The sequence below is a fragment of the Squalius cephalus genome, assembly GCF_949319135.1.
Source record: "Squalius cephalus genome assembly, chromosome: 12".
Taxonomy (NCBI): Eukaryota; Metazoa; Chordata; class Actinopteri; order Cypriniformes; family Leuciscidae; genus Squalius; species Squalius cephalus.
The window spans coordinates 25,839,874-25,862,286 of record NC_137133.1 but is presented as its reverse complement, the minus strand read 5'-3'; the positions used below and the strand labels follow the sequence as shown (position 1 = coordinate 25,862,286).

Sequence of the window (22,413 nt, the reverse complement as noted above, 5' to 3'; positions counted from 1 at the left end):
GTTTCCTTGACCGTGTTGAAAAACCGCTTTTTTTCACCATCGCGTCATATGACGTCACATGAGGTAGTCGTTTGGCTCTGCTGCGTTCGCTCAGTGCGGAGTAGGTTGGTATTCAGTTGGAGCGGTCATGATTCAGTGTGTTTTCGGTGCTTATTGTATTTCAATTAATCATCGTCGTGGTAAATGATTGTGAATTATGGCCTGTCAGGACATCGAGTCCACAGGTTTCCGAATAAGAAAAAGGACGGTGCGATCTTCCGTGCCTGTGTGCGTTTTGTGCAGGGTAAGAGACGGGACTTCACTCCTGCTTCTGCTTTGAAAAACGCGGTAGTGTGAAGCGTTCACTATAGACCGGATGATTATAATCCCGGCGATATGTGCACACTGTCCCGGCTCCTTCATCGGGTCGCCCGGTCCGTCGTCAGCATGTGGTTCGGCCGCCAGTGGGAAACATGACGCTCACGGATCCGTCAGAGATAACTTATTGTACATCTGTTTTACAAAATGTGCCTTGTCTTAAGTTAATTCATTAACATATCCTACATAAACTTGTAATGTAATGCATTTATGTGTTTGTTATTAGTCTGCAGCCGACACTTATTAAGTGTGCTTGCTGAAAGCAGCACACTTATTGTTCTTCTTAAGTTTTCTTCTTCTTCTTATTAAGTGTGCTTGCTGAAAGCAGCACACTTACTGTTCTTCTTAAGTTTTCTTCTTCTTATTATTATTAAGTGTGCTTGCTGAAAGCAGCACACTTACTGTTCTTCTTAAGTTTTCTTCTTCTTATTAAGTGTGCTTGCTGAAAGCAGCACACTTACTGTTCTTCTTAAGTTTTCTTCTTCTTCTTCTTCTTCTTCTTCTTCTTCTTCTTATTATTCCCGGGAGAAAAATTTTGGCCAGCTCCTGCGCCTAGGCCCTTTGAGACAGAGACACCGTTCCAACTTTAAAACGTACGGTCAGTACCGGTTTAAGTTGCTTGCGAAGATGACATCACGAGTCCATGTCGTTTGTCCGCCACACTGGATTGAACAGAAAGCGAAACTAAATTTTCACAGGTCACAAATTTAGTCCGAACTTCACGAAACTAGACGTACATGATCCTTGGACCAAGCCTCACAAAAGTTACTAGAAGGATTTTTGATTTTCGGAAGCGTTTGCCCGTCACAGCCAAACGAAATCAGCGGCGTAGTCGCCAAAACAGGAAGTAGTTCATATTTCAGGAACTCTATCACGTATCGAAACCAAACTTTGTACATTAACTCAAGACTCCAATGTGAGGATGTACAAGATACATTTTTTTTTTTAAAAATCCAAAATTTTACATAATTTGGCAACCCCCCCCCCCAGCTATTTGGTCAGCTCCTGCGCCTAGGCCCTTAGAGACAGAGACACCGTTCCAACTTTAAAACGTCCGGTCAGTACCGGTGTAAGTTGCTCGTGAAGATGACATCATGAGTCCATGTCGTTTGTCCGCAATATTGGATTGAACAGAAAGCTAAACTAAAGTTTCACAGGTCACAAATTTGGTCCGAACTTCACGAAACTGGACGTACATGATCCTTGGACCAAGCCTCACAAAAGTTACTAGAAGGATTTTTGATTTTCTGAAGCGTTTGCCCGTCACAGCCAAACGAAATCAGCGGCGTAGTCGCCAAACAGGAAGTCGTCCATATCTCAGGAACTCTGTCACGTATCGAAACCAAACTTTATACATGAACTCGGGACTCCAATGTGAGGAAGCACAAGATCTGAAATTTTTTTTTATTTTTTTTATTTCAGGCTAATAGACAAACCCATTTACCTATGTCTATGCATGAGTTCACCTCACACTTTTAATGTTAATGCATTTAGACAGTAGGTGGCACTGTTGTATTACATTTCACAGAGCAGCCAAGTCAGTGTATAGACTGCATTCGTTTTTACCAGGTTTGTCTTAATAAATGCAGGCATGAATTTCGTTTTTTTGCATTGGTCTATTTTAATCATCTTCATTTACTAATATATACAGATTTGTATGCATGAATTGTGCATTTCCAATCCTCAAAGCAGTTAATAAAAAAAAAAAAAAAAAAAAACTTTATACAAAATACATCATGCTCTTCTTCGATAACCGAACAAACAATTCATTGTCTGTGGCTGTGTTTGTGCGTACGGGAAATATGCTGCGCATAACAAGAAACGCGCAGTCACATGCTCAAACAATCAACAACGTCGCTCTAGAGATGCGTTGTGGACTGCGAAGTGGACTTCACAGGGTTTTCCGCCATCTTAAATTAGAGTCTAATCCGAAGGGAGCGAACATGTTCAGTTCGAAGGGCACGGCCTAGGGAATAAGGGAACATCGATACATCACTTCACAGGAAGTGGAGAGCGATGATCACCCAACTGTCATTTCGCGCACCACGTCATCACCAGTCAGAACGGTCATAACTAACGATGGAGGAGTTTACGTATGTGTGTAAGTATTCATACATTTCGCCATTGTTATACAAATGACAGTATTTTTAACGGTTATTGTTGTGAATATTACATATACTATTTTTGATGATTATAATTTACCTCAGTGAATGCAGCCAGCTTAGCTAGTTTGTGAAGTAAAGTGATTTTATTTTAGGTAGTTGTAAAATAGTGCAATATAATTGTAAATATATAATATAATAATAAAAATTAAAATATGAATGTAGTCCTATATATATGTTATATCATAATCTGCGCTACTCCGTCGTTGACTTTCTTTAATGACATTTGCAGGGCGTTTCAAATGAGCGGTTATTGTCAGTGAAGTCCACTTCAACTGATATACTGTGCTCAGGGAGTAGGGGAGCAGTGAACACTGCATATGGACCCTGTCGAATGGAACGCACATTAGATGTGTAAAAACAAGTGGAAAGCGCGAGCGCGCCGCTGTCTCCTTTCCACAAGCGCTTGTTCTCCTGTGGCGTCTGTTGTTGCTATGCAACCATGAACTGCACTCTCCATGATGACAAGAGCTGTGTCTGAAATCGCTCCCTATCCACTATATAGTGCACTATTTAGGGTGTCGGCCATTTTGTAGAGGTGTCCGAATTCTGAGTGAACGACATCATTCCCTCCATTCTTCACTACTTTTACCCAATCCTCTCTGAATTCGAGTGTACGATGTACACTTGCTGAGACACTATTTCCCACAATCCAACACGATAAGGCGACAGAGCGCGAATGAAAAATAAACAAAAATGTCACCATGGCAACGGTGCACGCGAGTTAGAAAACAATCATTTATAAGACCAGACGCCTGGTTATTTATTTATATATACCGTTATATCTATATTTGAAAAATCAAATGTGTTGTGTAGTGTTTTGTTCTCTTTTATTTTCACATATAAATGTAAAAAGTAAATATGACAAGCAAGTGTTTTTATTTATTTTTTTTAATCAAATAACGCAATAAACGTGAAAAATACATACATACAATTGTTACATACAATTCATACAGCCAAAAAAATGGAAATATTAAAGATGGGTAGGTAATGTTTATGACAAATTGTCTGAGCTTTCTGGCGCGTGATAATTATGTCAGCGTCCGAATTCTTTGCTGATGTAGTGCACTCAACTGCCATTCACTATACGGGATTAGTGAACGAGTGAACGAGTGAGCAGTTTCAGACACAGCTAAGGAAGTATCAGCAAAAGATTAATAGATTTCTAGCCCTTGCATTAGCTTTACTACTAGATATATTTATGGAGATGGAAAATAATAAGGCGCCCTGTACAGCTATGATCAGCTGTTCGGCCGAGCATTCAATGTTGTTACGCTGCAAGCTGATGGTTCGTTGCTGCCGCGCTCTATCACGCGCACACCATAAAGAGCAAATTGTTTTTTAATGTTTCAATTTCGTGATTAAAATGACATAATTTGGAAGCGGATAATTTCTTCACAAACAGCTCATTATGACTCAGTGTTAGAATGCTGCACCTACACTCGATAGTGTGAATAAGATCAGCGCAACGCAGACCACTGCATTGACAGGGTAAAACATATGATCTGTCTACGGCCAGGGCTCAGCGGAAGACAGAAAATGCCGGTCCAGCGCTGATTGAGGAATTAAATTCAAAAATAAAAGACAGTTTTACATCTTTTTTCTTGCATTCTCGCATTTTTTCTCGCATCTCGCATCTATCCACTACCTGCTAACGTTAGTGCACTGCACCCGAGCAAGCACACTTTGCAGTTCCTCCGGAAATGCATTTTTCTAGTTATTATTATTATTCCCGGGAGAAACATTTTGGCCAGCTCCTGCGCCTAGGCCCTTTGAGACAGAGACACCGTTCCAACTTTAAAACGTTCGGTCAGTACCGGTGTAAGTTGCTCGCGAAGATGACATCACGAGTCCATGTCGTTTGTCCGCCACACTGGATTGAACAGAAAGCGAAACTAAATTTTCACAGGTCACAAATTTAGTCCGAACTTCACGAAACTGGACGTACATGATCCTTGGACCAAGCCTCACAAAAGTTACTAGAAGGATTTTTGATTTTCGGAAGCGTTTGCCCGTCACAGCCAAACGAAATCGGCGGCGTAGTCGCCAAAACAGGAAGTCGTCCATATCTCAGGAACTCTGTCACGTATCGAAACCAAACTTTGTACATGAACTCAAGACTCCAATGTGAGGATGTACAAGATACATTTTTTTTTTTTTAAATCCAAAATTTTACATCATTTGGCAACCCCCCCCCCCCAGCTATTTGGCCAGCTCCTGCGCCTAGGCCCTTTGAGACAGAGACACCGTTCCAACTTTAAAACGTCCGGTCAGTACCGCTGTAAGTTGCTCGCGAAGATGACATCACGAGTCCATGTCGTTTGTCCGCAATATTGGATTGAACAGAAAGCTAAACCAAAGTTTCACAGGTCACAAATTTGGTCCGAACTTCACGAAACTAGACGTCCATGATCCTTGGACCAAGCCTCACAAAAGTTACTAGAAGGATTTTTGATTTTCGGAAGCGTTTGCCCGTCACAGCCAAACGAAATCAGCGGCGTAGTCGCCAAACAGGAAGTCGTCCATATCTCAGGAACTCTGTCACGTATCGAAACCAAACTTTATACATGAACTCGGGACTCCAATCTGAGGATGCACAAGATCTGAATTTTTTTTTTTACATTTTTTATTTCAGGCTAATAGACAAACCCATTTACCTATGTCTATGCAAGAGTTTCCTCACACTTTTAATGTTAATGCATTTAGACAGTAGGTGGCACTGTTGTATTACATTTCACAGAGCTGCCAAGTCAGTGTATAGACTGCATTAGTTTTTACTAGGTTTGTCTTAATAAATGCAGGCATGAATTTCGTTTTTTGCATTGGTCTAATTTAATCATCATCTGTATTTATTAATATATAAAGATTTGTATGCATGAATTGTGCATTTCCAGTTCTCAAAGCAGTTAATAAAAAAAAAAAAAAAAAAAAACTTTATACAAAATACATCATGCTCTTCTTCTCTAACCGAACAAACAATTCATTGTCTGTGGCTGTGTTTGTGCGCACGGGAAATATGCTGCGCATAACAATAGAAAACAAGGAGAAACGCGCAGTCACATGCTCAAACAATCAACAGGTGCGTTCCATTTGACCATAAGTGGACTGCGAAGTGGACTTCACAGGGTTTTCTGCCATCTTAAGTTAGATTCTAATCCGAAGGGAGCGAACATGTTCAGTTCGAAGGGCACTGCGCACGGCATAGGGAATAAGGGAACATCGATACATCACTTCACAGGAAGTGGAGAGCCATGATCACCCAACTGTCATTTCGCGCACCACGTCATCACCAGTCAGAACGGTCATAACTAACGATGGAGGAGTTTACGTATGTGTGTAAGTATTCATACATTTCGCCATTGTTATACAAATGACAGTATTTTTAATGGTTATTGTTGTGAATATTACATATACTATTTTTGATGATTATAATTTACCTCAGTGAATGCAGCCAGCTTAGCTAGTTTGTGAAGTAAAGTGATTTTATTTTAGGCAGTTGTAAAATAGTGCAATATAATTGTAAATATATAATATAATAATAAAAATTAAAATATGAATGTAGTCCTATATATATTTATGTTATATCATAATCTGCGCGACTCCGTCGTTGACTTTCTTTGATGACATTTGCAGGGCGTTTCAAAAGAGCGGTTATAGTCAGTGAAGTCCACTTCAACTGATATACCGTGCTCAGGGAGCAGAGGAGCAGTGAACACTGCATATGGACCCTGTCGAATGGAACGCACATTAGATGTGGAAAAACAAGTGGAAAGCGCGAGCGCGCCGCTGTCTCCTTTCCACAAGGGATTCATAAATTTTGGGGCATCTCGCCCGGGGGGCGGGGTTACGTCCTGCGTCACATCTCTCATGCGGGTTCTCGTCGACCAGGGTCAGCGCGCACCAGCGGGGACCCGTCAAAGATTCTATAGTTTTTCCAACCGTCACCGCACTCCCGAGTGCGAAGAGCTCTCAATGTCGTATATGCTTTCTTATGCTCGCGCTGACCAAAAGTTAATGTGTTTTCCCCCTGTGGCTCAGTGGCAGAATCTTAGGCTTTCGCGCTTGAGACCCGTGTTCGATCCCGGCTCTCGCGATAGCTACAAATTTATGCTGTTTGCTTCGGGCTCGACTTGAAAAAGGTCAAGTCGGTTAAGGTTATGGGAAATTTTGACAAATGCTGTATATATTTCCCTATGTTGAAAACATTGCATTACAAAAAAAAAACAAAAAAACATACACACCATACATAAACAATTAACACACCATGCACACCATGAAATATATTTTTTAATTGACTTGATAACGGGTTAAGGTTAACAACGACTTTTTTTTTTTTTTTTACTGTGTATTTGTATTTGATTGAACTATTTCACTACCTGCATGAATGGGCTGTCCTGACTTATTGATTAACTTATTAATTAAATGTTCTATTTATTGTGTTATGACCACAGTCTATGGTTATGACATGACTAAAATCTTGCATTAAGGCCTGTTTCTATTTCATAATTCCACCTGTAATAGCAGTATTGAGTCTAATTAGTCGTTACTGCTTGAATCACCTAAAGAAGAAACATGAACTGGTTAACTGGAGTTTACTGTAAGTTTACTTTTCTTTTCTGCAATACAATAAGTAGGCCTAACTTTATCGAGGTAAAAGTTTCCCAGACGTAGGTCTAGGAGTGGAGAGAAGAGTGACAAAATCACGGTAGGACTGTGCAAACAAAGTAGGCTAGCTGTCTAGCATTGCCATGTCAGTGTATTGATTCATTGTCCCTTCATAGTTTGTAAGAGACATTTCAGGTTGGATGTATTTAATAAACTGAGCGAAGCCTATTCATCTGTTAATATGAAACGCGACTTGGCCATTGTAATTAAGGCTACAGCACATCTTGTACAACTTAAACCCTTGGTAGCTAGGTAACGATAAACAAACTGAAAGACCGCAATTCCTGATTTCGCTTTCGTTCACTAAACAAAGACTATGGAAATTAAACATCACTTTTCCGTCAAAAAACGTGTTGTAAAAAACATAATTTATTAGATTTAAGACCTAGGTTCGCTAGCTAGTTCCGTGCCTGCCTGTGTGCGCTATGGTGCGCGCTGACCCTGGTGGCCTGGTCGACGAGAACCCGCATGAGAGATGTGACGCAGGACGTAATCCCGCCCCCCGGGCGAGATGCCCCAAAATTTACGAGTCCCCTTTCCACAAGTGCTTGTTCTCCTGTGGCGTCTGTCGTTGCTATGCAACCATGAACTGCACTCTCCATGATGACAAGAGCTGTGTCTGAAATCGCTCCCAATCCACTATATAGTGCACTATTTAGGGTGTCGGCCATTTTGTAGAGGTGTCCGAATTCTGAGTGAACGACACAAGCGTGCCGCACAAGCCCTGAAACGTGAAGCCAAAACGTCTCGATCGCCCCCCGGTGACTGGTCCTAGTATAGGTCATGAGCCCCGCCTCCCCGTGTTATTCAATGGGACGCGAGACCAACTAAACAATTAAATTACACTTCAAATATCTTTTTCCAAAGGTGGTTTCTTTCATTTGCTGTCGTTTTTATCACGCTGATGTAAGTTCAAGTGTCTGTTTCAAAAATAAGTTGGTTTTTAGTTAGTTACGTGATGCGGTGGTGTAACGTCATGATTGACAGCTGTGATTGACAGGTTCTCCGAGCGAAGTAGTCACTGAAGCACCAACGGACATTTTTTTCGGGATCTTCGGAGGACTGAGGTGATTGTATTTACTTTATTTTAATAAGCCTCTTGTCGTACTGCAATCAATTTTTAAAAAAGTATGCAGAATGCACTTTCCCTGCGAGAGTGAGGGCGGAGCGTTGATTTCGCGGCTTTACTTCCTGCTCACTACTGCGCAGGTCTGGTCCCGAAATCGCTACTGCGCAGACTCAAGTTCCAATATGTCAGCGCCATATCGGGACTCTGGCGGCTTCAGTTCTCATCAATGGAAGAGAGCGAAGGGGCGTCGTCCATCTCTTTTTACAGTCTATGGAACGACATCATTCCCTCCATTCTTCACTACTTTTACCCAATCCTCTCTGAATTCGAGTGTACATACGATGTACACTTGCTGAGACACTATTTCCCACAATCCAACACCATAAGGCGATAGAGCGCGAATGAAAAATAAACAAAAATGTCACCATGGCAACGGTGCACGCGAGTTAGAAAACAATATTTTATAAGACCAGACGCCTGGTTATTTATTTATATATACCGTTATATCTATATTTGAAAAATCAAATGTGTTGTGTAGTGTTTTGTTCTCTTTTATTTTCACATATAAATGTAAAAAGTAAATAAATATGACAAGCAAGTGTTTTTATTATCTTTTTTTTTTTATCAAATAACGCAATAAACGTGAAAAATACATAGCCTACATACAATATTGTTACATACAATTCATACAGCCAAAAAAAGGAAATATTAAAGATGGGTAGGTAATGTTTATGACAAATTGTCCGAGCTCTCTGGCGCGTGATAATTATGTCAGCGTCCAAGCTATGATCAGCTTTTCGGCCGAGCATTCAATGTTGTTACGCTGCAAGCTGATGGTTCGTTGCTGCCGCGCTCTATCACTCGCACACCATAAAGAGCAAATTGTTTTTTAATGTTTCAATTTTGTGATTAAAATGACATAATTTGGAAGCGGATAATTTCTTCACAAACAGCTCATTATGACTCAATGTTAGAATGCTGCACCTACACTCAATAATGTGAATAAGATCAGCAACGCAGACCACTGCATTGATAGCGTGAAACATATGATCTGTCTACGGCCAGGGCTCAGCGGAAGACAGAAAATGGCGGTCCAGCGCTGATTGAGGAATTAAATTCAAAAATAAAAGACAGTTTGACATCTTTTTTTCTCGCATCTGTGAATTTATTTTTTAATCATTTGTTCTGAGATGAAGCGAATATATTTGTGTGGGAATTTCTCACACTATAAAAGCTAACCTTGCGGGAATGGTTTAAATTATGTGCAATCCCCACATTCCCGCACCGAAATTCAAGCCCTGAAATGGCAGCGGGATGTGTAACTCTAGCATATGGCGCATATGTCATATAAAGTTAGGCAAGGCCAAACAGCGTTATCCACGTTGTTGCGATTGCATTGCTAGAGTAAGCTAATAGTGAAACTGATAGCGTTCTTCATTTAATTACAATATGAGGACTGACGGTAGGCTATAAAAATCAGCGTTTCTGTGTAGGTGATGACAACCATCTTTACAGCAGCAATCAAAGCATCGCTAATTACGGTTGACCTTAATTTGAGATAGTAAATTTGTTCCTAATCAAAGGGAACACTCAACCACAGAACAGCTGGGTGAGTTTTGTATTGGCTTATTGGATACAGTAAATGAAGACTGTCAACTTCTTTTCAATACTATTTCATCACCCAAAACACTCCCACTCTCTGCTGTATATTCATAACCAATTATTTCAAAACCAACAACCAAGCCACATAAACAATGCCATTGGCACTAGTCTACATTGCAGACATGTCTCTTAATGCACATAACTTTTCACCTTTTTGCACAATCTTGAAAAAAGTACTATTGTTGAAATTCTCACATCAAGCAAACTTCAACGCACCCTTATCCACTACCTGCTAACGTTAGTGCACTGCACCCGAGCAAGCACACTTTGCAGTTCCTCCGGAAATGCATTTTTCTAGTTATTATTATTATTATTCCCGGGAGAAAAATTTTGGCCAGCTCCTGCGCCTAGGCCCTTTGAGACAGAGACACCGTTCCAACTTTAAAACGTACGGTCAGTACCGGTGTAAGTTGCTCGCGAAGATGACATCACGAGTCCATGTCGTTTGTCCGCCACACTGGATTGAACAGAAAGCGAAACTAAATTTTCACAGGTCACAAATTTAGTCCGAACTTCACGAAACTAGACGTACATGATCCTTGGACCAAGCCTCACAAAAGTTACTAGAAGGATTTTTGATTTTCGGAAGAGTTTGCCCGTCACAGCCAAACGAAATCTGCGGCGTAGTCGCCAAAACAGGAAGTAGTTCATATTTCAGGAACTCTATCACGTATCGAAACCAAACTTTGTACATTAACTCAAGACTCCAATGTGAGGATGTACAAGATAATTTTTTTTTTTTAAAAATCCAAAATTTTACATAATTTGCGCACGGCATAGGGAATAAGGGAACATCGATACATCACTTCACAGGAAGTGGAGAGCGATGATCACACACCCAACTGTCATTTCGCGCACCACGTCATCACCAGTCAGAACGGTCATAACGATGGAGGAGTTTACGTATGTGTGCAATACATTTCGCCATTGTTATACAAATGACAGTATTTTTAACGGTTATGGTTGTGAATATTACATATACTATTTTTGATGATTATAATTTACCTCAGTGAATGCAGGCAGCTTAGCTAGTTTGTGAAGTAAAGTGATTTTATTTTAGGTAGTTGTAAAATAGTGCAATATAATTGTAAATATATAATATAATAATAAAAATTGAAATATGAATGTAGTCCTATATATATTTATGTTATATCATAATATGCGCGACCACGTTGACTTTCTTTGATGACGTTTGCAAATGAGCGGTTATTGTCAATGAAGTCCACTTCAACTGATATACTGTGCTCAGGGAGTAGGGGAGCAGTGAACACTGCGTATGGACCCTGTCGAATGGAACGCACATTAGATGTGTAAAAACAAGTGGAAAGCGCGAGCGCGCCGCTGTCTCCTTTCCACAACGCTTGTTCTCCTGTGGCGTCTGTCGTTGCTATGCAATCGTGAACTGCGCTCTCCATGATGACAAGAGCTGTGTCTGAAATCGCTCCCTATCCACTATATAGTGCCCTATTTAGGGTGTTGGCCATTTGGTGTCCGAATTCTGAGTGAACGACATCATTCCCTACATTCTTCACTACTTTTACCCACAATCCTCTCTGAATTCGAGTGTACATACGATGTACACTTGCTGAGACACTATTTCCCACAATCCAACACAATCCAACACGATAAGGCGATAGAGTGCGAATGAAAAATAAACAAATGTCACCATGGCAACGGTGCACGCGAGTTAGAAAACAATCATTTATAAGACCAGACGCCTGGTTATTTATTTATATATACCATTATATCTATATTTGAATAAACAAATGTGTTGTGTAGTGTTTTGTTCTCTTTTATTTTCACATATAAATGTAAAAAGTAAATAAATATGACAAGCAAGTGTTTTTATTATCTTTTTTTAAATCAAATAACGCAATAAACGTGAAAAATACATACATACAATTGTTGCATACAATTCATACAGCCAAAAAAAGGAAATATTAAAGATGGGTAGGTAATGTTTATGACAAATTGTCCGAGCTCTTTGGCGCGTGATAATTATGTCAGCGTCCGAATTCTTTGCTGATGTAGTGCACTCAACTGCCATTCACTATGTAGGGATTAGTGAACGAGTGAGCGGTTTCAGACACAGCTAAGGAAGTATTAGCAAAAGATTAATAGATTTCTAGCCCTTGCATTAGCTTTACTACTAGATATATTTATGGAGATGGAAAATAATAAGGCGCCCTGTACAGCTATGATCAGCTGTTGGGCCGAGCATTCAATGTTGTTACGCTGCAAGCTGATGGTTCGTTGCTGCCGCGCTCTATCACTCGCACACCATAAAGAGCAAATTGTTTTTTAATGTTTTAATATCGTGATTAAAATGACATAATTTGGAAGCGGATAATTTCTTCACAAACAGCTCATTATGACTCAATGTTAGAGTGCTGCACCTACACTCAATAGTGTGAATAAGATCAGCGCAACGCAGGCCACTGCATTGACAGGGTTAAACATATGATCTGTCTACGGCCAGGGCTCAGCGGAAGACAGAAAATGCCGGTCCAGCACTGATTGAGGAATTAAATTCGAAAATAAAAGACAGTTTGACATCTTTTTTCTCGCATTCTCGCATTTTTTCTCGCATCTATCCACTACCTGCTAACGTTAGTGCACTGCACCCGAGCAAGCACACTTTGCAGTTCCTCTGGAAATGCATTTTTCTAGTTATTATTATTCCCGGGAGAAAAATTTTGGCCAGCTCCTGCGCCTAGGCCCTTTGAGACAGAGACACCGTTCCAACTTTAAAACGTTCGGTCAGTACCGGTGTAAGTTGCTCGCGAAGATGACATCACGAGTCCATGTCGTTTGTCCGCCATAGTGGATTGAACAGAAAGCGAAACTAAAGTTTCACAGGTCACAAATTTGGTCCGAACTTCACGAAACTAGACGTACATGATCCTTGGACCAAGCCTCACAAAAGTTACTAGAAGGATTTTTGATTTTCGGAAGCGTTTGCCCGTCACAGCCAAACGAAATCAGCGGCGTAGTCGCCAAAACAGGAAGTAGTTCATATTTCAGGAACGCTGTCACGTATCGAAACCAAACTTTGTACATTAACTCGAGACTCCAATGTGAGGATGTACAAGATTAAAAAAAAAAAAAAATTACAAAATTTTACATTATTTGGCAACCCCCCCCCAGCTATTTGGCCAGCTCCTGCGCCTAGGCCCTTTGAGACAGAGACACCGTTCCAACTTTAAAACGTACGGTCAGTACCGCTGTAAGTTGCTCGCGAAGATGACATCACGAGTCCATGTCGTTTGTCCGCAATATTGGATTGAACAGAAAGCTAAACCAAAGTTTCACAGGTCACAAATTTGGTCCGAACTTCACGAAACTGGACGTACATGATCCTTGGACCAAGCCTCACAAAAGTTAGCCTGGTAATACCAGACTCTGCTACTTCACTTTGGTTCGTAGACAGAGTCTGGAATGGCATAACAGAGAAGTGTTTTCTCTCTTGCTAGGGGGCGCTTGTCTGAAGTTTAAAATCATTGGTTACCCGTAAGCCAATCACATAACGTTTGGTTATGGCGTGTGTTATGCGCATGCTCAGCCGCATTTAACTTTAACTGTAAACACATGTATGATGCGAAAACAAAACCATCGAGCGAAATACCGGAGTGAACATGGCTGTGAACGACTTTTGCAGATTATGTGAAGTAAATCTACGCATCCACGGTACAATCAGCGTGTACGTCACGGCTCTCAGCCCGCCCTCTGTTCGTTGATTGGCCCGGCTGTTTCCAGACCGGTGGCAAACAGAAAGCTCTGAAGCTGTCTCAGACTGAGTACAGAAGCGAAATGAAATTGAGCGGAAGTACGAAGTCTGACGTAGTCAGGCTACGCGAGTCCCGCTTTACAGGTCAAAACTGATAAACGGTCCACACAAACACAATAAGAGTAGCTCAGTTTCGTTCCTTACATTGCATTTGCCAGTTGATGTGGTCGCGCCAGCCTCTATAAGCGCGCTTGTCACCCGCGACGCGCCTTCATTTGAAGTAACGTAATTTTGGTCGGCAGAAAAAATTGTCCACGAACCGTTCGGTACGTAATGCGTCCCGAAAACCGAACCGAAAGCCTCGTACCGAACGGTTCGATACGAATACGCGTATCGTTACACCCCTAGTATTTATATATAAATATATTAGCGATGTGACTGAGAATTTTTTCCCACTGGTTAATCGATGTGTGACAGCGCGGCGGGGGCTTTTAAATCGCTACCTTAAAAGCGAAAGTGAAATATGGACGTCCAGTAGGAATGAACTAAAAAACATTCACTCTGTTCTGCTCGTTCCTCGCTGTAGACACATATTGCCCATGCAGCCGTGAGCATTTTAGTTTCATTTTAAAAATAGCACCATTTCGGGGGTGGGATTGCTTGAATGTTTTTTTACAAAAGCACAATGTTGTGTTTTATTGTGAGTGTACATAAATATAAGTAAACACATTGCAATTTAAATGATGTCCTGTATGAATATATAAATACTCACTGGTGCCCCCCAGCTGTTTGCGCCCTAGGCGACCGCCTAGTTTGCCTATGCCTAGAAACGGCCCTGTGCGCACATATACGAGCATTCCTGATCAAATATCCAGAGAGGGGCTTTATGATTTCTTCTCCTTGTGTTCATGTAAAGCATAACACACACCCCTCCCTTTGCATTCTGGGCTGCAGGAATGTCCCACATGTGGCAGTCCAAACTGCTGCACCCCTTTGAATCCAGATGCAAGGAAAGGGAGGGGAATGACTGTTCCTTATTTTTGGATGTTGCAGTTTGTGTCGCTTTCATTCCTCATCTCATCCATGCTCTGCCATTTCCCATCAGCCAGTCGCTGTTGGATGTTCCAGTCTCACACACACACACATCACTTAGCAGATTAGTGAGTGTGGTTGTGGTTCTCCGTTTGGTTTGCTGACCAGTGTTTTGATATGTTCAGGGAGGTGAGGCTTGGCCGGACTGGAGTGGATGAAATAAAATGTCACCCCTTCTTCAAGAATGATCAGTGGACCTTCGACACCATACGAGACAGTAAGCCTCTGAGTGTGAGTGTGGCTGATCTGTGATCATAACTTAATAGTCACATTTATTCATTAAAATAACAACTAATCACTATTTATGACTGAGTCAGTGTTATTTACTTACTATAACATTATACATGTACTGGTTGATAAAAATCAAAGAAATTTAGAATATACTCAAGTCTTGGATTGGATATTTCATTTGTGAGTGAGGAGTTTTGAACTGAGTCATTCATACAGTATCTGTTCAAATTATAGATATGTGATTTTGATTTTGATTTTTTTTTTAATTTCCTGAAATTCCTCCTTTTTTTATTTTTCTCCACACACATGCAAACATTCACCTCACACCCTCATGTTATGCTTCTGGTAAAAAGGAAAGTAATTTCAGTCATGCATACCAGTGTTGAGTAAGTTATTTAAAAAAAAGTAATTAATTACTAGCTACTAATTACTTCAACAACAGTGTAATTAGATTACTCTACTAATTACTAAAGCCTGCATTGCATGAATTATTCTTGAACTGACCAAAGTATTTAAAGGGAGAAAGCTACATTAACAACATACATTTTAACATTAGATTTCTGCTGTTTTTAAAATTTTTATGTTAAATCCACTATTGTTTTATATAGAATTGTTCTAAAGTCTATACAGTATTTATAATTACATCAGAAGTAACTGTTATTAAATTACAGAAAATTTAAGAGTAATCCTTTTTTCAAAGGAAAACTAATTCAATTACAGTAGTTGATTACTTAGTAATGCATTACATGTTGTAACTTTTGCTCCTTTCGTGGGGCGGGGCATGGTGCTCGGGACAGAGTTAAAGAGGTATTGGGTTGGTTTTAGTAAGGGTGGAACCCAACATGTGGCCCATACACAGTTACTAACGAGAGAAGAGCCTCAAAACCACAGAGTTAAACTTGTTTTTCCCTCTTCTCTCTTTAAAATTAAAATAGCCCCACATCATCACATAGCCTTCACCATACCTAGAGATTGGCATGGTTTTATTTCAGTTAGCCTAATAGCTAGTTTGATTTGCATTGAGAGATGATCTTATGGAAAGTACCCCATGCCAATCTCTAGGTATGGTGAAGGCTATGTGATGATGTGGGGCTATTTTAATTCCAAAGGCCAAGGGAACTTTATCAGGATGCATAGTATCCTAAAAATAAAAAAATAAAAAATACTTAAAAATAAAAATCTGCCTGCCTCTATGGGAATTTAACATAGGGGTGTCCAAACTTATGCACCCTGTATTTTAAGGAAGAACATTTATTTATTTACGATACATTATTCATTCTCAAAGAAAATTGGTGTCCTTAAAGGTTGGATTTTTCCTAATTTTTTAAATTAAGGCATTAAGTTCAATTTCCAAAAGATGATTTTTTATTCCTCTTTTTAGTCAACTTTAGCATGGGTGTCTAAACTTATGCATAGCACTGTATCTGCATGGTGTGGTATTGCCATATGGCAACATATACTTTTCTTGGTTTTCAGAATAAAATACAACAAATTGTGTTGTTGGAAAGAAACCAATTATATTTTCACTCCAAGACTGTTTTTCTTCCCATTCAAAGAAGGCACATTCTGACATGCTTTTTTATCTTCTTCTTTGCTACATCTTTGGTAAGTTGTCTAAAGTGGTTGTAAAGTAAATTGAGAAAATATGAGTGTTTCCATTGTGGTACAGAGAAAGGCTACTCTGTACTACAATGGAATTACAGTAATTAATTCAGCCTCATTCCCATTAGATGTTTGACACATGTTCTCTCAGCATGCTCAGTGTGTTAGCTCCAGAACCAGGGAGTGTTTTGGATATGTAAGTGAGCGTGAGTGTGTGTAAGCACAGTAGGTAGTGAGTAAGCACCGGCCAGCTTGGCAAATCATACGTGCCACTCCTCCCTTCAGTACAGTGTCTGCTTTGTGTGCTACACACACTGAGCCTTTCACTGTGAGACTCACTCACTCGCTCACACACACATACACTCAAACTCAAACAGGAGACACTATTTTTGCTCAAATCTTTTACAATATTCTCTCACACACTCCAACCCCCCCCCCTCCCCCTCCTGTTTCTCTCTGTCTCTCAGCCATGGCTCCAGTGGTGCCGGAGCTGAGGAGCGATACTGACACCAGTAACTTTGATGATGATATAAAGGATGATCCTGGAGGAAACGAGACCTTCCCCCCTCCCCGTGCCTTTGCAGGAAATCAGCTACCGTTTGTGGGCTTCACCTATTTCAGGGAGGACCAGTAAGTGTGAAAATGTGTGCATTTTGTGTTTGTTTGTGACTAGATGGATTCTGATGGATTCTTTAAAAATATATATTTTTCATAATTTGTTTGTTGCATACTATAGTCATGTAAAATAACTAATGGTTGTGGAAAAAGGATTCAAAGAGTCCCAAAAGGGTTCCCACTCTTTTTGGCCAATGAATTTCCATGACTTTTTCTGCTGTTTCTGATTACTGGATAAAGATTTTAGAGATTTGCTCTTACAAAGAACAGTTTCTAGCCTGTGAATTATTTTTGAGCTGAACATAACTAGAAAGTAATATATTCCGCATAAAAAATTCTGATTATGCCAGGCCTGGATATAATTTTTTTTTTAAATGAGTTTCTGTGACTGTGAAAAGAAAAAAGAAAAAATCTGATTTTTTTTTTTTTTTTTTAATATACTGTAAAAAGAGATAAATAAATGAAATCTGTGACCTGAAAAAATTTAAATCCCACATTTTAAACACTGTAGCGCTGTTTGACTTTTACACAGGTATCTTGTTCTCGCTCACTCACAGATGAACACTAAACAGCTGTAAAACAAGCTCCTGTTATGGATTGATAGAGACAGGATGTACAGTATTTTTGCATGGTTATGGTAGCCGTGAATGAGTGCTGCATTTGTTCCATCACAATTCCCTCCTTTTTCCCTTATCCTTTCACTGATTCCTCCCTGGCTCTCTCAGTTTCTCCAGTGTGGCTGAGTGAAGCCACATGGGCCGCTGTCAGAGCTGAGGAGATTGAAAAGTTGCTTTAAGATTTTCTTTCTTTCATTTCCTCTCTCTTTCTTATTCTTCTGACTTAGTCTTTTTCATCTTGAATTGATTTATGAAACCTTAAAGTGTGTTGCTGCTGAGTAAACAAGGACGACGCTAGCAGGTGATGAGTGGAATTTTCCATAACACACTCTCTCTCTCTCTCTCTCTCTCTCTCTCTCTCTCTCTCTTTTACAGGTTATTAACCTCAAAAAATTACTGTTCAGATGAGGACTCAAGTGCTAATAGTCTCATTGAGGATCATGGTTTAAACCATGCAGAGGTGCATATATTTTTTTTTCATTTTTCTTTTAAATAATATTATAATAATAATGATTTATGTTAAATGATAGCCACTATAATCTTTTTGTTTTATGTCAATGAAGGGGTACTTGAGCCTTACTGATAGAGCTGTGTGGCACAAACTTAGCACTTAGATTACTAAAATAGCTCATGTGACTTATTCTGCAGCAGAATTTACCACAACCATTTTGTTTGGTGTCGTTACTCAACATAATTGGAGTGTTTCTCCACATTCTTTAGATAAGTGCTGCTTTTAATAGAATTGAAAACAACAACTTTGCATCAGTTGTTTGTTGATTCTTCAAATGTGTTTTTTGCATGTCCCTAGTCCAGTGACCTGCAGAAGAGGCTGAAAAGGTTGGAAGAAAAAGTCAAACATGAAATGCAAGCAAAGGAGGAACTGGAAAATAAATGCCGGTACAAATACTCATAAACATAATGTGCAAATGTAAAATGTTGCAATACATATTTTTTGTATTTTTTAAAAAAAAATAAAAAATCTTTAAAAATAACTTTTTAAAAAGAATATTATCAGCATAACAATTTAAGTGGGAATTTGAATTCTCTCTCTCTCTCTCTCTACATATATATATATATATATATATATATATATATACACACATGTATACATAGAGTGTGTGTGTGTATGCATGTATATGTTGTAATTGTTGTATAGTGAATAATGAATGTTTAAATTCCTCAGAGATCCAGATTTTTGTTATTTGTGTCACATATGGAAAAATCAAAACATTCTCTATCTTCACTTACAACTAGGGTTGTAACGGTATACTGGTATGGCGATTTATCACGATATTGGCATGTACGATTATCATATCGTAAACATTTGCTAATCCACGGTTTTGGAAAAAAAATTAAACCAGATCTCACCTGCGCATATGCAACTTCTTTTCACTTGACTGCTTAGACTCCACCCATACATGTGCAGCAGAGAAAATGTCTGAGACAGAGGCTGCGAATTCTAATCTCTATCCCCCGCCGAAAACAAAGTTAAAATCTGCAGTGTGGGAATACTTTGGTTATCTGAAAAACGAACGCGGGATTTTCCTTTAAGATGGATATCCAGTTGTGTCCAGAAATATGGACCAAGAGTGGCTGCAAAAGGAGGAAATATGTCGAACATGTTCTCCCATATTCGCGAACACCATCCCTCCCTGCAGATAAATTTATAAATGGTAAATTTACCATTTATAACTTAAGGCCATATTATTTCCGTGTTGCTGAGGAAATTTACAATATAACAGATGTCACGTAAAATGCTCGATTTTATAGATAGATGAATAAATCTAAAATATAGCTGCGCAATTAATCAAATCGCTATATGAGTGTGTCTATTAATATACAGCGGAAAAAACTGCTATACTGTAAAACTATATTCTGCTTGTTCTGCGTGTCTGTGTGAATGAGCAGCGCCATTTCGCCTAGTACATACTCAAGTATGGGTGACGCTCTGGTGTTTAACTGTGCGTTCACACCGCCGGCGGCGAGAGCGTCAAAGTGGCCGGAAGCCATTCATTTTCAATGAGAGCCGGCGGCGAGCTCCGGCGAGGGCGGCGCGGCGCGTCTTGGACGGCGAGAGCGGCGAGAAGAGTTGAAATCAAGTCAACTTTATGGTAATAAGCTATGACGCGGTTCGGCGGCAACGGCGGCAACCAGTCGGAATGTAGAAGTCCTCCGCCTGAGGGAATACGAGAGAACACAATTCTGTAAACTTTGGTTCCCACCACATTAGTTCCTAAGCAAAATGGAGGAAAAATTAATAATTTCTGTTGCGGGTTTCCCGTTATTGTACGACTTGTCATCCATGGTGTTGTCAGTTTGATTAGAAAAAGCTGCGCAACACTATTTATAGGCAACATTTTCGCGCTAGAACTTCTTTGAACTAAAAACGCTTGTTTTTTAAGCAGGAATGCAATTCATTTGCTCAAAATAATAATGATTTTGACCAATTGCAGCAACGGTTTTTGTGGCCCCTTTAAATAAAGTTTTTTATAAAATCACGCATTAATCTACGTCAGAGCGTCCCCGAATCTTTCTACGGCGTCGGTGACAGGGCGGCGAGAGCGAATTTTGCCGCTCTCGCCGGCGGCGGTGTGAACGTACAGTTAAGCGTCTGCCGTCTCACTCACTATAGACGAATCCGACGAGCGTTCTGTGTAGGCTGCCATCTTGTGGCGACGCCATTACTGAGCTGTTACTAGTATAAACAAACCTCCGTGATAACGCACCATCGATGACAGCTACAGCCAGTCAGTATGACTTGATGATGTTAGACAGTGGGCTCCAGTCACAGATGAAGGTACAAACGATCTTACAGATTATTTATGAAAATAGCTTGGCAATAACTATGCTAGCTAGGCTAGCTAACGAGGAAACTATACAAAGATCTGTCCATTTGGCAACAATAAATAAATGAATATTAAATAAACGAATTCATGTTTTTCATTTGTGACCATTATTTATCTCATTTTCACATTTCAAAAGGAAAGGGTGGTAAAGCTAACTGCTAGCGTTGTTGGTTCTCAGAGTGAGAGTCACAGTCAAGCAAATCAAACATTAACAACAGACATAAGTAATGTTACTACTGCCCCAACGCGCCCCTTCGGTTGTTTTAAAGGTATTCAAGAGTATTTTCTCCTTCGCCTGGCATCCGATGATCAACAAAATGCCAACTACAGGTCACTGATTGAGGGTAAAAATTATCTGAGCTCCGGATGGTTTGGTTAGCTAAATAATGCACACTCTACCAGATGATAAACACATAACGTTAGTTCTAAAAGGACCTGTCCGATTTTCACAGACCATTAACAACACTCATACTGTACAAATAACTCGGCAGAGGAAGAATAGGAAAGTTGTAGATGTAACGTTAGTGACAGTCGTAAATCGCGGGCTGTTTATTCCAGTGGACGCAACCAAACCAATAGGAGGCAATGGCGCAACGCTACCCAGCAACAGCTCAGTAATGGCGCCCGCTTACTTCCGGTAGTTTCGCCGGATTCGTCTATAGAGCTGGTAAGTCCCGCCCCTTCCGCAAAACCCCGCTGGACCTCAAAGTTGAAAAACCGTCAATGCAAGTGAATGGGAGAAAATAATTATTTTCTGGTCCCGTTTGAATTGTGCCATGAATGTGAACATATGTTGTCTGTGAATTTTTTATATAACTTTTCATGTTACGAGTTTGACAGTATATGGTATGATTCTTCGGCTAGCAGTTGTGGAAAAGACATAACGAGAAAGACTACATGTCGCCTATGTGACGTCACCCCATAAAGTTGACTTACCTGTGGTTTTCGCCAACCTCAATGATTTTGTCCTCTCCCTGAAAGAAGGCGGTGAAGTGCACCAAAGACACAGCCATGTTTAGCGGGATCCGTGAGCTAGTCCGTGTGCTAGTGGTGTTGACGTTTCAAACGCGTCGAGAGTTGTAGTCCACAAAGTGCTCTCACACAAAGTCTAACTGTATCAAACTTCTACCCGCTAAATTGTATCATTCTTTACACGAAAAGTTATATAAAAAATTCACAGACAACATATGTTCACATTCATGGCACAATTCAAACGGGACCAGAAAATAATTATTTTCTCCCATTCACTTGCATTGACGGTTTTTCAACTTTGAGGTCCAGCGGGGTTTTGCGGAAGGGGCGGGACTTACCAGCTCTATATGAGGACGTGAACACATGAACATATCCAGAGCTGCTCTGCTTTTATTTAAAAGAATCATCATCAAATACACTCTGACTAAAACTCATAGGTGTTTAGTACAACCTGTCAAAATAAAAGTTTGATTTAGCTTAAAGAAATATGTTACTATTGTACAATATAATAGCTATAACTAACTTAAAGTTATAACAACAAAAAATTATAATAAAGTTTATTTAAACATTAAGAAATATAGTGTTTTATCTGTTTTAATTAGTGTTGTGCAGAGTATGCACACAAATAAAAGTTGTTACATTTCATCTGATTGCATTTTCAATAATATATTTGTATTAAATCATAGAATCCAGACAAATTATATCAGACAAGTTACCCAGAATTTCTGAGGAAATAAAATACATTTCATAAGACTCTACTATCTTATAATTATCTTATAAAAATAAAAATAAAAAT

General features: G+C 39.8%; 1 protein-coding gene across 8 annotated transcripts in view; it reads left to right on the top strand.

The window, feature by feature from the left end:
• Window positions 1-22,413, top strand: part of rock2b (rho-associated, coiled-coil containing protein kinase 2b) — a 77,632-nt gene that overhangs the window by 13,367 nt on the left and 41,852 nt on the right. For all 8 annotated transcript variants that reach the window (XR_013822894.1, XR_013822895.1, XM_079887737.1 and 5 more), the window contains exons 8-11: window positions 14,860-14,951; window positions 17,035-17,197; window positions 18,175-18,259; window positions 18,608-18,696. Coding sequence is in view for 6 of the 8 variants with exons in the window: in XM_079887737.1 (XP_079743863.1) it covers window positions 14,860-14,951; window positions 17,035-17,197; window positions 18,175-18,259; window positions 18,608-18,696 (429 nt within the window). In the remaining 2 variants the exon portion in view is untranslated. The remainder of the gene's footprint in view (window positions 1-14,859; window positions 14,952-17,034; window positions 17,198-18,174; window positions 18,260-18,607; window positions 18,697-22,413) is intronic.